Below are 15,317 nucleotides of genomic sequence, written 5' to 3' on the forward strand. Positions count from 1 at the left end.
GCAGAAAACTGTGTGAGAGAAATTATCCTTATTCAAGAGACTTCTAGATGCTGTTCCTACATTTCTGCAAAGCAAGGGGCTTTGACAGTATTTTTTCTAAACTGAGAATTATCTGGATTATTAAGTATCTTCATACAGCTACAGATCATAAATAGAAAGCTTTGCACCAACTTTAAGAATCCAAAGCAAAGCTTTAATGACCTCTGAATTGCAAGTCAACTTAAATATTCTCTGACACTAAATGTATCCACCCACAGGCTTACTCGTGAGTCCTTGAGCAAAGGACATACTTGACTAGTCCCACACCCCAAGGGGAGTAGCACTGAATACAACCTTCTTCATCTGTTTGGTTTTTTTTTTTGAAAAATTATCCTTGCTTAAGCAGAATGCAATGTATTTGTGATCCAGCCACTATCACAAACTGTGACTGAGTGAAGGTGAGATAATCCAGCCATGGGTGCCAAAAATATAACCAGAATTATCCATTCATATTCAAGTTAAATATTTGATATATTTGTTTCAGACTGGATTTTTGCAGGAAAACTTCAGCGAAGATGTTTGGAGAATGACTCTAAGCAGAAAGTTAAAATGCCTGACACCATTTCTTTGAGACGCTCTGACATCTGTGTTTTGGAACAAGAACTTGAAATTTGCATTGACTTGTACCTTCTACTTTTCTCTTGTTGCTCTGAAAAAAAAATGGAAAAACTTGTACATAACAGACATATTTTCCCTATAATTCCCTACTATTTGGCTTGTTACAGGAAAGGTCAGGAGGCAGAATTATGACCCGAAGGCTCTCTTCTGTGTTCACCCTGCTAGCACTCCAATATACAGCACAGACACTTGTAACCCAAGAAGTCATTTAACTTGGATGCAAAGAGAAGAAAGGAAGAAACTGGGAGTGAGAAAATGGACAAAGAACCCCATGGAGGCGAGAAGAGGATTGCATTCTAATGGAGTTAGAAGGAAGAAGGGACAAATCAGAAACTGCTTTAGAATTACTGGGAAAGTAGAGAATACAGGATGCCTCTTGGTGAAACACAGGAAGAATGGAGCCACTAATGTCAGAGACCATAGAAGAACACAGCGGCAAAACCAGACTGAATGAGAGAAATGGAATGAGCTGAAAAAAGAACCGGCCATTCTGTAACTGGCACAAAATGTATTGCATGGAGAGACTGGGATGGAAGAAAATCTGACAAGAAGTCAAGGCAGGAAACTGGAAAGGAAAGTGAGAAACGAGGAGTTAGACTAGCATACTGAACACGGAAAATGAGTTTGGGAACAGGACTGATCTAATTCTGACTCTCCTGTGCATAAGCATTACGACAGTATTCGTATGGTATGGTATTTTCCTACAAGAACCTTGTCTTTTCTATTCACAAGGAAAGGATAGCCACTTAAGACAGCCAGGTACAGTCCAAGAGGACTGGATTCCATCACTTCCTCTTTCCCACAGATCTTGTGTATTGAGGGGTGGATCCCTTGAAACATTTCAAGGGGTATTTACAAATTGCATGTGCTTCATTGTCTGGAAGCCTGACATGAGACCCTGAAGCCTGATTTGTTGTGCAAAGTGTTGGAATTGAAGTCTGAGGTGTCTATTATGCCTGGACAGACCCTGGTTGTCTCAGACTCTGATTGTAGTTTCTCAGTTCTTAATCAATAAATGCAGGACAATCCTACCACACCTGACAGAATATTATATATATACATATATATATATTATGTTGTGAAATAAACATGGAATAGTACATGTGTAACAGAGAAGATGATGAGGAAATTATTTTTTTCTTTTATAGCTTTGTTGAGTAGTACGCAGAAAAGTTCCCTAGCACCAAAAAGTGAGGAATATCTAATTATTCAATCCACAGGGTGAGAGTCCCACAAGAATGTACAGGTGTGATGCTCATCACCGAAAGACTTAAGCAGCTAACTAACCACGCGATCTACAAACCCCCCATTCAGCAGTTTTTAACACATGTAGGAATTGCACTTTTAAAAGCTTAGAACATATAAGAAACTGCGACAATACAATCCTGATCTAAATGAAGGGAAGACTAAAATTACAACACATAAAATACACCACAGGAAAACCACGCTGGATGATGCTAATGTGGAACTTAACACCTGTAAAAAACTTCTTCAATAGGACTTTGTCAACCTAGATAATTTAGAAAGTAGCCATCCAAAATTCACTTAGAAAGCTGGGTAACTTGAATGCTTTCTAAAGATCTTTCCACTTGGTTGCTGAAGTCCTAGAAACTTAATTGCCACACACATGCTCATAACACTTTCTTTGCCTAGGCTCCTTCCCTGGGCACATATGTACCTAATTCTTGACTAAACTTCCATTGTAATCTACGTTCAGGCAAACAGGCATCTAAACTCAATGCATCCTGAAATTTTGAGATGATCTGTCATCCACAGAGTGGTGCATCTGCTGCACTCCTTGAGACAGGCTTACGGGTAAGAATACCTGCCATGCAGAGTGCAAGAAACAAGAACTCTTCAGCACTCAGGTGATGAAGACAGTCATCAGGGTGAAGAAGACATGAGGGTCTGGTCCCAGCTTCATAGGATTCTTTCTGGTTTTTAACCAATAGCGATCTAATACAAGATCAATACACATTTTGGGTAACAAGTCTGGAATCTGCTACGCTAAAACTAAGCTTTCTTTGCTATCACCACACACTTACATTCCCAGACACACAACACCCCAGCTTCAGATGAGACTTTATACTCCAGAGAAGAAAAGAACATTTAAAGGCACTTTAAATAAAGGCACTTTTCTGAGAGACAGGTTCTACCTCTTCAGTCAAAACAGGACTTAAACTACAGATGTCTTGTTTCTGGAATGAGTCCCCTACACATAGAACAGTATCTAGAAGCTGACTGCTGGTGCTGCATCCTGAGTGAGGATACAGCTATCTAGTATTCCTGTTTGGTTCTCTGTAGCCTCAGAAGACACCTCCCTCTGGAGAATTGACTCACCCTCTGGAGTAGCCTAAGTTTCAGATAGAGTTAATGGGGATAGGCGTCGTTTATTTGGGCTGGATCACTCGCTGCAGATATTGAGGTACTTAGTTCTTTCCTTCAACTGTACAAGTCTAAGCTCCTCCCCAAGGCACCTCAGACTTATTTTAAGCACACAAATTCAGTTTACTAGATTTAATCCTTTTTCTTTTAGGTCTTATCTTAACTAGAAATTTTATTCAGAGCACTGATTGAGGTCAGAGTTCTAGAAAAGAAGTGATCATGTAATTAGGACCCATACTCTAATATATATACAAAAGGGAAATCAATTAAGAAAATATAGGAAACATTACTATTTCCACTTCCTATATTCCTATCTCGTAAATGCTTTATGGTTTACTTAACTATGCAATTCTAATGTGGTTTTGTGTACAGTACATAACGGCACCTCATATCTTAAGCTATAACTTTAGACTTAAAAACAGAGAATATTTGAAGTTTTTCATTCTATGCCACACTTTATTTCTTTATTTGTTATTTAAGGGGTACTTCACAAAACTCACGGAAAAGAGATAAAACTTATGCCATTGGGAGAGACTGCCTGCCCTGCAGCTTGATTTCTACCACCACAGCCTGCACAAATACCACTAGGCTTGAGAGACATCTGGCCAGTCGGTTTTGTTCTGCTGTTGTTCACTATAATGTTTCATGTGAGCTACCTAGCTGTTTATTAGTGTAATATCTTGAAACTGAGATATTACTTTTCTTTCTTTCTTGCATTATTCTGAAACAAGAGATACACCAGCAGGATCTATTGTTGCAAAAAAAAGTAAATAATAATTCCCAGTTTATTTTGAAAAATGTTTACAGCAATCACTTTATTCGGACTTAAGCTTATGTAGATGCAGAAACTGCCCTGAGGTGGTAAAGTCTTCGGCGTAGCTGAGGTGAGCTTTGGATGTTGTTAAACACGCCTCTAACAAATCCTGACTACTGAGGGTTGCTAAACCAAACTATTATTGTTTTCTGCTTCAGTTACTGTCTGATATGCTGGAAAAAATACAAGAAAAGGCTGTCAAATTGAAGAGCTTCTAGGATATGAAGGCCAGAAAATTATGGAGGTATTTAGGCTGCCCTAATCTAGGCTTCTTTTAAAAATTTATTTTTTAGTGGCTTCATCTTGATTTCAATAATGCCAAATGCGTGCATATATGTATTTTTATACACTATCAAATATTCTGATGTTCTGTATTAAAGCAAAAATGATGTCTGAAATTGTTGAAGTTAGAAAAAAATCGGTGGTTTCATGTCAGCTCTGGCTCAAAAGGGGACCCCACCAAGTAAACAAGAGATACCGCATGGAAATCACAAATTTAAGAACAGATCGTTCCTTACAAAGATATTGCAAAGTAACCCTCTGGAAGTTAGGAAACTCCTGGTATGCTAAACTGAATCTGAAAGTTCAGGAAATAAATATGCACTTTTCGAAGTACTGCAGAGTAAGTAAAGGTTCAGGACAAGGGTGCACAGTAGGAAAAAAAGGAAATGGAGTGCTTTTCTTCCCAATAAAATAATAGTTTCTAAATCATTCAGCGATAAAAGAGCTAGAAAATGAATGAAATGACATGAAGAGAAGTGTGGCAGAGGAACTTCTGGCAGAATCTGGGACATTTATCACCAGGATCAGTTTCAGACTAACAAGTAAAGAAGATGTAAGCAAGAATAAAGATACGCATTTCCTGTTGAGAACAATGAAACAAATAGGTATAAACAGAAATGTTTGGAGATCCTCATTCTTGTAGGGAATTCTACAGACACAGCTATACCACAGCCCACAAAGTAACGTATACTGCCTGACAACCATAAACAACAGCTCAGAGCTCCAAGTTAGCTGAATTCTCATGCCGAAAAGCAACCAGAGTCCTGCACTGCTACTGGACTGCTTCTCATACCCTTGCTTAAAGATCACTGGAGAATTTCAGTTCTTCTCTACAGCCTGTGTTGTAAACATATCTTAAATTAATCCATTTTAAACTATCTGCCATCCCTACTAAAAGTGGGCAGATGGACTTTTGTTTCAGTCTAGTTGTAAAGATGCTGCCAAGGTCATAAGTTTGAGTTCTTCAGGAACTCTTGTCACAAATATTATGTTTAGCTCTGACTGTTACTGAGCTCTGCAAAAAACTGTTAGAGAGATTTACAATGACTCCACAGACATTGGGCAGAAACAAAACTGGGGCTAAAGATAATTCTTATCTACAATATCAAAAATAATCCAACCAGAGGTGAGAGAGTAAGCCTCATACACTTTCACCTCTTGCTGGATATTGTCTATCAAGCATTACACTTGTTTTATTTTCTTAAATGACTACTATAATCATTTGATCAAAGTAATATTTTTTTTTTTATATTAGAGGATATTAGTCTAAGTAGAACTGAAAATTTTATGTCTATTTCTTTATTTTATATAATGTGATTAAAATAAGGAACTACTACATTATGTTACTTCTACACTACTGTATTTCGTGAAACATGCAGGTTCCAGGCAAACCAGAACAATCAATTGTCATATCATTTCTGAATTTATTTTGCACATATCTAAAAAGAAAATAAATATTAGAAGACTACTTATGTCATATACAATATTTACCTTTATGAGCTACTTAACAACTTGTGGTTGAATTTGTACCCCTCTGATTTCATTACCATGAGCAGAAGTCAACTTTCTTAGTCATGCTAAAGGATGTTTTAAATTTTTAATACACAGCCAGTTTATGTCAGTGGCACATAGTAATATGTTAACCTAAACCATTACTATAAAGACATTACTTTTTTAATCTCAATTTTTTTCTTAGAATTTTTACTTTGAATTTACATTTAAGCAGCTGTAAGGACTACTTTCAGGAAATAATATGTTGTGAAAAAAAATTGTACTTTATCAAATATGAGTTATAATCAATCCATTTCCTACAGCCTTATTTAGAATTTCTTTATAAATATATATATATATATGATCTTCTTTCCATTTCAATATGAAATTTAGTCATCTCATTCTGATCATTTAGATCATCCTTTACATCTTTCCTTGAGCAATTGATCAAACAAGAGAAACATTTATACAGCTCCCAGACAAAAGATTAACATCTCCATAAAGATATTTTGTAAGAAAAGCAGATAAGATTCTATTTACAAAAAACTGAAAAGCATGCAGCGAAGCAAGATAAGCATTGTAACATATTAGTAAAACCTACTTTTGCATTAATCTACAATACCTTAGGAGTTTCCTAATGAAAAAAGGCAAACAACTTGCACCTAAACAGAATTCCAAAGCTAAATAAATTGAGTAACACAATGGAAGAATTCAGAATTTTTTCAGAATTCAGAATTTTTTTATTTAAATAGAGATTTGGTCATTTTGATGTACGTTTAAAATGCAAGAACCAAGTTTCATACACAAGAAATGTGTTTCTTTAAGCAAGGTACAAATTTTTTGCCTGTCTTCCACTCAAGGCGCTACTATTACTTGGAAAATGCAAAAAAGGATGTGTTAAGTAATGACAATGACTGATTTAAAGAGACATTCATCTTTATATAATGTTCTCAAGCACAAAATTATTTATTGCTTAAACAGTACACACATTTTGTATATGGGATGCATAGCCATCATCACTATCGAAACCTGTATGAGTTTAATATTGAGTAAACTGCAAATAAAAACTACTTGTCTCTTTAAATTTTAATTTAATATTTTAACCCCCATGCATAATTTTACAAGCTGCTCACAAGATGACATGAAACTTGTTAATATGGCTTAAAGCAACACACTAAGAATATGGGAAAACGGACTATAATGTAACGTTTTCCTACTATGCATTTTCCATAACAAACAAAAGAAAGAAACACAACTTTAGTTTCTGTCAGGCAGACGAAGTCTTTACCTGAACCCTAGGAACAAAAGGCGTTGTTCTTCTACTAAGGCTTTGGCTCTGGTAAGCAAAATTAAAGAAAAAGCAATAAAACAAAACCAAAAAGGACAACACGCTGGAAACTAAAAGACCAAAAGTAAAAACAAAGACACACAACTATTACTTTAAACACAGCTTTACACCAATGACATATTTATCTAACACAAAGTATTTTAATGCAATGTACAAATTAAATCTGCAAATTTGTTACCAAATCATATCAAAATCCTGTGATGGAAATTCTGGTCTTAGGGAAGTCAGGAGGAATTTTGCCACTGATTCCCCAGGAGCAAGGATTTCACTTTACAGGTCTACAGATAACATTTACAATAGATTTAGAAATAACATTAACAAAAGGAGCAGGTCAGCAAAGTGTGATTTAAAAGTGGGGTAGGAAACAAGTTCAGCTTGACCATCTCTTTCAGGAAGATCGTAGATCATATTCAGAGACAGAAACAGTTCACGCACTGACAGCTTTGGTTGCTTTCTAGAGTAAAGCAAATAAAGTAAAAGGTTTTCTCTTTTCTGCAACTTTTAAAGGCAGTTCTACAAAAAGCTCTCCTAAATACTTTAAAAACAATTAAAAGAAAGTTAGGGCTATCTGGTACTAGCATTACATGGGGGAAGGTACAATCAATGTATTTCAATTCTCCAGCAATCATGACAGAAATTACACACATTATATACAGAAAACCCTTGCATGAAATGCGATCTAGAGCATTTTTGCAAACTTAGTAGTTGTACTACACACATAGATGCACTTTAACTCTTATTTTTGTGATGTAACACTCCAGACCACATGCAACCTTGTGCCTTCCAGTGGCTCATCAAGACTACATTGGTACAGGCAACACTCCTAAATTCCTGGACTAGCTACAAACTCCAACCACTCTCCATCTTCAGCTTAGGGCGACAGCCAATGGAGTGGCACAGAACGGGTACAGAGGATGGGGAATGGACAGGAACAGGAGCACGTGTTGGCCCTCAGAGGGCCAGTGAGGGAGGGAACAGGAGTATGGGGGTACGTCACGACATCCACAGCGATCTGACAGACGAATCTCCTTTACTTTCCTCCCTGCTCAGTTTTCCTGAGATTACTGATCTATTTCAAAGGGATGGGAAGAAGCTACTACTCAATATTCACTTCCCTGAGAAATGTGCCCAAAGAAAGGAGACAGGCAGTATGATGATGGTTCTGTCACCCTCCTTGCTTACTTGGCATGCACAGATGCTGAAGAAATCTGTTCCACAAAATCTATGAAGTAATCTGTTCTCACACCAAAGCAAGAGGATATATAAAAAAATTTGACAGTATGGATCACAGGTTTTGTCTGATGTGCTCCTGTGCTCTGCGAGGTGCAGCAGCTGCACACTGCCCCCCCCACCTCGCACAGACAGTACTGCATAGCCCAATGTATGGGTGCCAGAATATGTGGCCTACTCACGTACAATAAAAGTAGAGCTTCAGCTTGCTTCTGCTCCATATTACAAGAGAAATACAGATATTCCAGAATATCGCAATCCTAAAAGGGATAGAATATCTCCACCTATGCACCGAGGACCCTCACCTGCCGTAGTCTGCCTTGGAAATGGAGGGCAAAAGGCACATTGTGTGCACTACCGAGAACTTTCCAGGCTTTGATGTTAGAGCAACAGCAATGTAAATGTAGAGGTAAAAAGAGGAGAAAAGAAAGGGGAAAAGGAAAAGGTGAAAGGGGGAAGGGGAGCATGTCTCATACTTAACCTCAACCCCCCAGTATGCCGACATATTCTGTCCTTCACAATGTACAACATCCAGTTTATAATACGCTACAGATAATACAACTATAATTAATATACCTGTATATTCATTGCTTTATAAACTGAATATGTATCGAAAATCTACTGAAGTGGTTCTGGGGTTCAGCTGTACAAGGAAATAGATTAATTTTATAAATGAATCCCTTTTCTGTTAGAATTTCCACCAGTACAAAAATGAAAAATGTAATTTTATACCTGTATCCATTTAGACATTCTTCTAGTCACGTTATCAGCCTCTAAACCTAACTATTGCAAAAGCATTCCAAGTCATACTTTTCATGCAGTATTGAAAAAGTAGCCAGAATGCTGTAATGAAGCAAAGAGCACCAACACACAAAGAATACTGACTTTTTCAAAATGATATTAAAGGAAAAAACAAATCAGTGAAAAAACACAGAAACAGGAACCAGACAAAGCAAATAATAATAAAACAATAATTGCAATAATAGTCAGATATGTCCCTGAAAGAACAATGTGGATCAAAAAAGCTATAAAATAAACTGCACAGAATACACGCAGAATACAGATAAAATATTTATATACCTTAGTAAATTATAATACACAATAGTTTACTGTAGCTGCACACAATTTGTTTGTTTAAATATGTATTTGGGCATAATAATTATTAATGGAAAGATTTCCTAGCTATGTGAGATGGTTTGCTTCATGGGAAATCCTATATAGCCTGCTGTGGACTGTCACCGTAACTTCAACAGAAGAAAACAGACCAATGTCAACACAAAGGAAAACATGGAAGACTGAACATACAACATCCCTGAATAATGGAGAGGTGTCACTGCAGCTAAACTGCGACCATACTGAACATAAAGAAATACGTTCCAAAACACTATTAATATATAAACCCTTGAAGGATCTGTAGCACTGTCTGAATAAGGATGCATCTATCCAAGTATTTATTCAATTACTTCAGACCTCCACCCGAACTGTAGGTATCTCCACGTCTGCCCACAACTCCTGTATTTCACAACCTATTACACACAGCTGCCCTAACAACGGCCCATCAGGACTACATGGTATTTTCCAAAAGTACCAAAAATACAGGAAACACCTCCAAAATCTTACCTATCATCCATTCCCTCAGACTCATCACAGCTGGCTGAATAATCCACCATCACCCAGAACATCAACTGACCACTTCCACAAAGAACAGCAGCATCTGCTGCCCGGGCTCTGCAGTTGTTCTCCTGCCTAGGTACTCACCATAAAGAGCACATCCCCAACTACATTTGGAATTTAGTATTTCCTTCCATTCCATCTTACTCAGCTATTTGGAACAAATGAGTGTTCACCAACTGTTCTATCAGAAAAGAGATGATTAAAATACAGAAGCTCATCCATTTTTTAGTGTTCAAACCAAAATATTTTTTGGAACTTCAGAACATTTTTAAAATTCATTTTTTTCTCTATTACTTCACCTTTGCTAAAGGTTCAAAATTAGAAAATCTCGCAGTCCATTCTAATTTTTCAAAACATCTCCAACTCTATAAAGAGGGGTTTTTTCCACTGACTCTTCCAAAATTTCAAAACTTTAAAAAGTTATGAGAAACCAAAATTTTAAAAAGTGAAGGAGAAACTATTCACTGCACTACCTTCAAGACACATAAAATGCCAAATTTGAAAAGTCAAAAAAATTGTGATTTTTCAAAAGTAACTTAAAGTATCAGATCAAAAAGACACTACAGATATTTACTAGTTTGAAAAAACTCTTCCTGTAGAATACTTCAGTTCTCTTAAAGTCGTCTTTTTCTAAAGATATATTTTAGTCTACACATTGTAATGTGCCCAGTTAGGTGCCACGTTGCTATCTATCCAAACCATCTTCAGACATTGTGACAACCACCCTTCCTCACAAAGTAAAAGATTTAGCACTAGCCTCCCAAAGCCTTGAGGCAACAGCAGCAGGAGCTGGCTCGTGCCATTAACACGACAACATGAAATACAGCTATTTCCAACTTTTCTTTAGCTGGTGAGGTAAGATAGGTGTCCAAATTTTGAATCGTCTACTAATGTTAGGTTTCTACATTGGGACTTTAATTTAGAGAGTTACTGAGCTCTTCTGACCTCACTGTCAGTCAACTGGAGCTGTGCATTCTCAGCTATCCGCTGCTCACTGAGGGAAACAAGGATACTGTGTAGTAGGGATTATTGTATATGATTGCATACAGTATATAAGGGAATACAAAGAGGACAAACGCAAGAAAGATCTTTAAATGTCTCCTAACATTATTTGTTTTCCTTAGATGGAAAGAAATACTATCAACTTATTAATAAAGGCATGTACATCTTGAAACAAACAAAAAATAATTAAAAATAGGAATGATGCCTTCTTGAGTTAACTCAACTGAACACTGAATTTATATGCCAGTCTGAGACATAAAACCTTGAAATCTGTTATTCTTAGTAAATTAGAATACACCTCTAAATCTCCTGATACTATTTTTATTCATCTCAAACTGCAATATCCTATCAAACCACAAAATCAACAGACTTACTCACTTTACTAATAAATCCTAATCTTAAACTCCTGAATACTTTGTTTCCAAAACTGAGAAAGTGAGGAAGTCAGTTCTGTGTGGTTCCTATTTGGGTCATCGTTCCGCAGTCTCTGTGCACTGGATGTCTGAGCACCTAACTCTGGATCTTGAATTTCGTACTGGGAGCTAGGAATCAAAGCTTTCTGACAGCCTAATCTCTTATGAGATTTAGCCATAATAGATGTCTTTCCTCCCTGTTTCCACTATCAACAATTTTTGCTGTTTTATAAAAGTAAATTGGTTCTCAGAAACCTCAATCTGTGTATTATGACAGTTCATGTCCATGTTGCCTTGTCATTGTAATTGCAGGGCAAAGCATTCTGCACTCTATAGTCAAGATTTCTAGTTTTCTATTTATCAAAAGATTTGAGTCTTTCAAAGTAGTAAAGTACAAAAGTTACAGAAAATTAAAAATTATGTAGTATAGATGGCTGGTCTGATGAGCAAAACAAATGAAGTCTCATGCATTGCAAATGGAGCCAACATGGCTGCTGAACAGACAGAAAAATATTTCTTCCTCTCCTCTATCAATACTATTAACCATTTCTATGAAACCTATACACCGTCTGCTTAGATTTGTGCATATTTTTATGGTGCACTCATTATCTTAACACAAACAACTTGGAAGAAATACGAATGTGACATTTTCAAACTTGTTTAACACCAGTTTTGCACTGCTTCCATTTGATTCAACGTGTATCAGGCCACAACTGAGCACTTTTGAAAAATCACACTTTGGAGTTGTAAATGACAGAGAAAGGCATACAAAACCCAAGTTCTTCAGTTTAGTACAAAAAATTACCCTTTTAAAGAAAACATTCAGGTAATGAACTTTGTTCTCAATCAGAGCAAAGAACAAAAGTAAGCAACACTGGTACAAAGAGTAAACAGTCAAAGGGGTATCTGGGGAAAGGTATATATGAACGCTAGTGCATAAGAAATAGGTAATATTAATGTCCAAGCACACATGTAATAAAATCTACCAACTGTACATGTAAGTGTTACAGTTGAAAAGTGTGTACACTCAACGGCACAAACATAACCGGAGGCCAAGATTAGGCCTTTATGAAAATTTGAGTCTACCAGTCTAGCTTACTAGGTATATATACATACATATATGTATAATTCAACATATAGAAAATTTCCAAAAGCTAATAAAATGGCATGTCCTTATGAAACTGCTCTGCCTACACTGAGATATCTAGCATTAACAAAAAAATTTAGCTAGTTTAACAAGAAATTTATGTTAGAGGTAGCTTGCGCTCCGCAGTGAGAGTTGTATATGCTGCAAAAAGCACAACACAAATATTAATGAAATGTTTACATACTGAAAGTTGTCCAGACAAGAACTGTGGAACATCCCTTAACATGCCAGGACTCATAGGAGAAGTCACTGAAATAGAAGGTCGGTCCATTTTTTGAGATTCAAATGAACTAGAACCTGTAATTATAAATAAAAATATTTTTAAATAGTAGCACTTATGCATTTTTCTTTACAGAAAAATTGTACAAATATAACCAAACATACAATAAAGTTGTGATAAATATCACATTTATATCTATTTAAAATTACAAAATAATGATACTCAATTTTTGGTGATCAGATGCAATCAAAAGCTTTTCAAGTTTATTCTAGCTGCAAAATGTCATCTGAAGCATATAGAATAAAAAATATTTCTGACTGTAATTATGTCAGTAAGTTGAAGGCCCAAAATTCCTAAATAGTCAAGTTACTTTTCCCTTTGACTATTTTACTGCGGCCAAAGGAATTCAGTCTTCTGAAGGGCACATATTATCTTGTACAATCAGATCAATTAATTTTTACAGAAACATCAAGATGCATGTAATGTTTTTTGTGCATTTTATTTCAAATCTATAAGGTCTGCAAACTGTCAAGAGCACAAGTTTTGACACATACAGCAAAAATTAAGTATTTTTATAAATACAAAAGACATTCCACATCTCACAAAACATAAAATGGATTTTATTTTAAGACTTGGCTAATCGGTGAAAAGTTATTGAAGGAGTTTTCATATTATTATAATCAAGTTTATGCCACCACGTTTATTCATGGCTCCCATTATAAGAGAGTTCTAAAATAATGACAAAAAATAACTCCAGGCTGAAATCCATCTTATCAGATCTAAGCCAAAGAACAATTTCTTTTTCCCCACATGAAATACTGCTTTTGCTGATTTAAAGAGTGCTGCATATTTCTAATAAAGAAGAAGTATTCTGATTTCAAAGTATCTATCTCTCAGGTTGTAAATAAAGATAATTTCATCCCCATTTTTAGTTTATAAGGTCCAACTGAAATGCAAATCAACAAAACAGGAAATTAAAAATTACTATGAATGTTCTTGTACATTAGTTAGAATTATGCTTTTCTCTTCAATCAAAAATAGACTAAGCTTATAACCAATTGTCAAACAAATCAAAATATCCTGACTTCTGATAGTTTATTATTAAACAAAAGTAGATAGATAATACAGTAAGATGACATATCGAGACAAATACGGACAAAGAGACAAGAGCTATACTGACTGTAGATGACATTTTTCAATCTATTTGTGCTTACATAAAAGAGAGAGAAGATTTTCCTACCCCACAATTGAAACTTACTGGACTCCAGCTGTGCATGTGTGCTGTCAGGTATTCTGGGAATGTCCCTGAAATCAGGAAAAGTAAGACAGGCTGATCCTTTATATAACAAGCATATTCAAAGTTCAGTTACGCTATAAAACTTCTCAAGCCACCATGGAATGCCTCAGGAAAGGCTTATGTTCTGCTTCAGCCACAGAGAAGATTCACCTTTTATCCAGTCTAAATAATTTCAGTGGCAAATTAAAGCCTAGAGAACAAGTGGTTCGGTGAATGCAGGAGAGAGGCTGCACAATCACAAATTAAATAATTCAGTAAATAAAAAAACCAGAACAATCTCAGAGTTAATAACAGACAAAAACTGTGAGTAGTAGACTTTATTATGACATTATACATTAATTCAATTTATTGGACCCTCACTCAAACATACTACACTGCCAGTAATGGCTATCCTACTACGTCCTTTAGTGTCCTTGAACCCCAAATTTGGACAATCTTACCTTTTCCATGACTCGATACGGTGAGCAATTTCATTTGGCAAAATTGCATACTTGCATATACACGAGTGGTTGCATCACCTGTACTAAATTGTGTGTACAGCTATGGAATTTTAAAGCACTCGGTCCCAATACCTGAGTACCTCATTACGCCCACCCACCCCCCAGAGAAACATATCCTTCCTATGAGGGGCAAACATTACTGTATGCTAATAAAAACTATCAATATGCTAATAAATCATTTTGGAGGTATTTGAGCAAACCTAAGCAAGTTGAAAAGCTTCAGCTCTGAATCACACCAAGAACAATATTTAAAATCATGGTGTGTGTTTCAGTGTAGCTGGTTTCCCCAAAGCTACATTTGGTGTCACTGGGGCGGCCTCTGTGAGGAGAGGCCGGGGCTGCCCCATGCTGGACACCGCTGGTTCCAGCCGGCCCCAGTGGCCCCACCACAGGGCTCAGCTGAGCCCATCAGCAAAAAAGGTGGTGCCTCTGTGATAGCATATTTAAGAAAGGGTAAAAAACCCTGTGCAGCAGCTGTGAGAGAGAAGAGTGAGAAAAAAAACCCATGAGATCCCTGCAGATACCCAGGGCAGGGCAGGGCGGGGGGGGGAGGAGGAGGAGTGACCGTGACCCCCATTCCCCATCCCCGTGCACAGCTTGGCCGGGAGGGCAGGCAGAAGAGCCAGGAACAAAGAAGGGATTTGAGCTTGGGATGAAGAGAGGTGAGGGGAAGGTGGTTTTAGTTTTGGTTTTATTTCTCCCTATCCTATTCTCTTATTAATTCCTAATAAACTAAATTAATCTTCCCTAAATTGAATCTGTTTTGCCCATGATGGTAATTGCTGAGTGATCTCTTCACCCTTATCTTGACCCATGAGCTTTTCTGTTTTTTTTTCTCTCCCTGTCCTGCTGAGGGA

At 36.7% G+C, this 15,317-nt stretch overlaps 1 protein-coding gene across 3 annotated transcripts in view; it reads right to left on the bottom strand.

Annotated features, from left to right (window-relative positions):
- RIMS2 (regulating synaptic membrane exocytosis 2) overlaps nucleotides 1-15,317 on the bottom strand; it is a 490,283-nt gene that overhangs the window by 213,836 nt on the left and 261,130 nt on the right. For all 3 annotated transcript variants that reach the window (XM_054192248.1, XM_054192250.1, XM_054192247.1), the window contains 3 exons: nucleotides 13,922-13,968; nucleotides 12,628-12,740; nucleotides 6,918-6,965 (listed from right to left, as the gene is read on the bottom strand). In XM_054192248.1, coding sequence (XP_054048223.1) covers nucleotides 6,918-6,965; nucleotides 12,628-12,740; nucleotides 13,922-13,968 — 208 coding nt within the window. The remainder of the gene's footprint in view (nucleotides 1-6,917; nucleotides 6,966-12,627; nucleotides 12,741-13,921; nucleotides 13,969-15,317) is intronic.

Source organism: Rissa tridactyla, chromosome 2, assembly GCF_028500815.1.
Source record: "Rissa tridactyla isolate bRisTri1 chromosome 2, bRisTri1.patW.cur.20221130, whole genome shotgun sequence".
Classification (NCBI taxonomy): domain Eukaryota; kingdom Metazoa; phylum Chordata; class Aves; order Charadriiformes; family Laridae; genus Rissa; species Rissa tridactyla.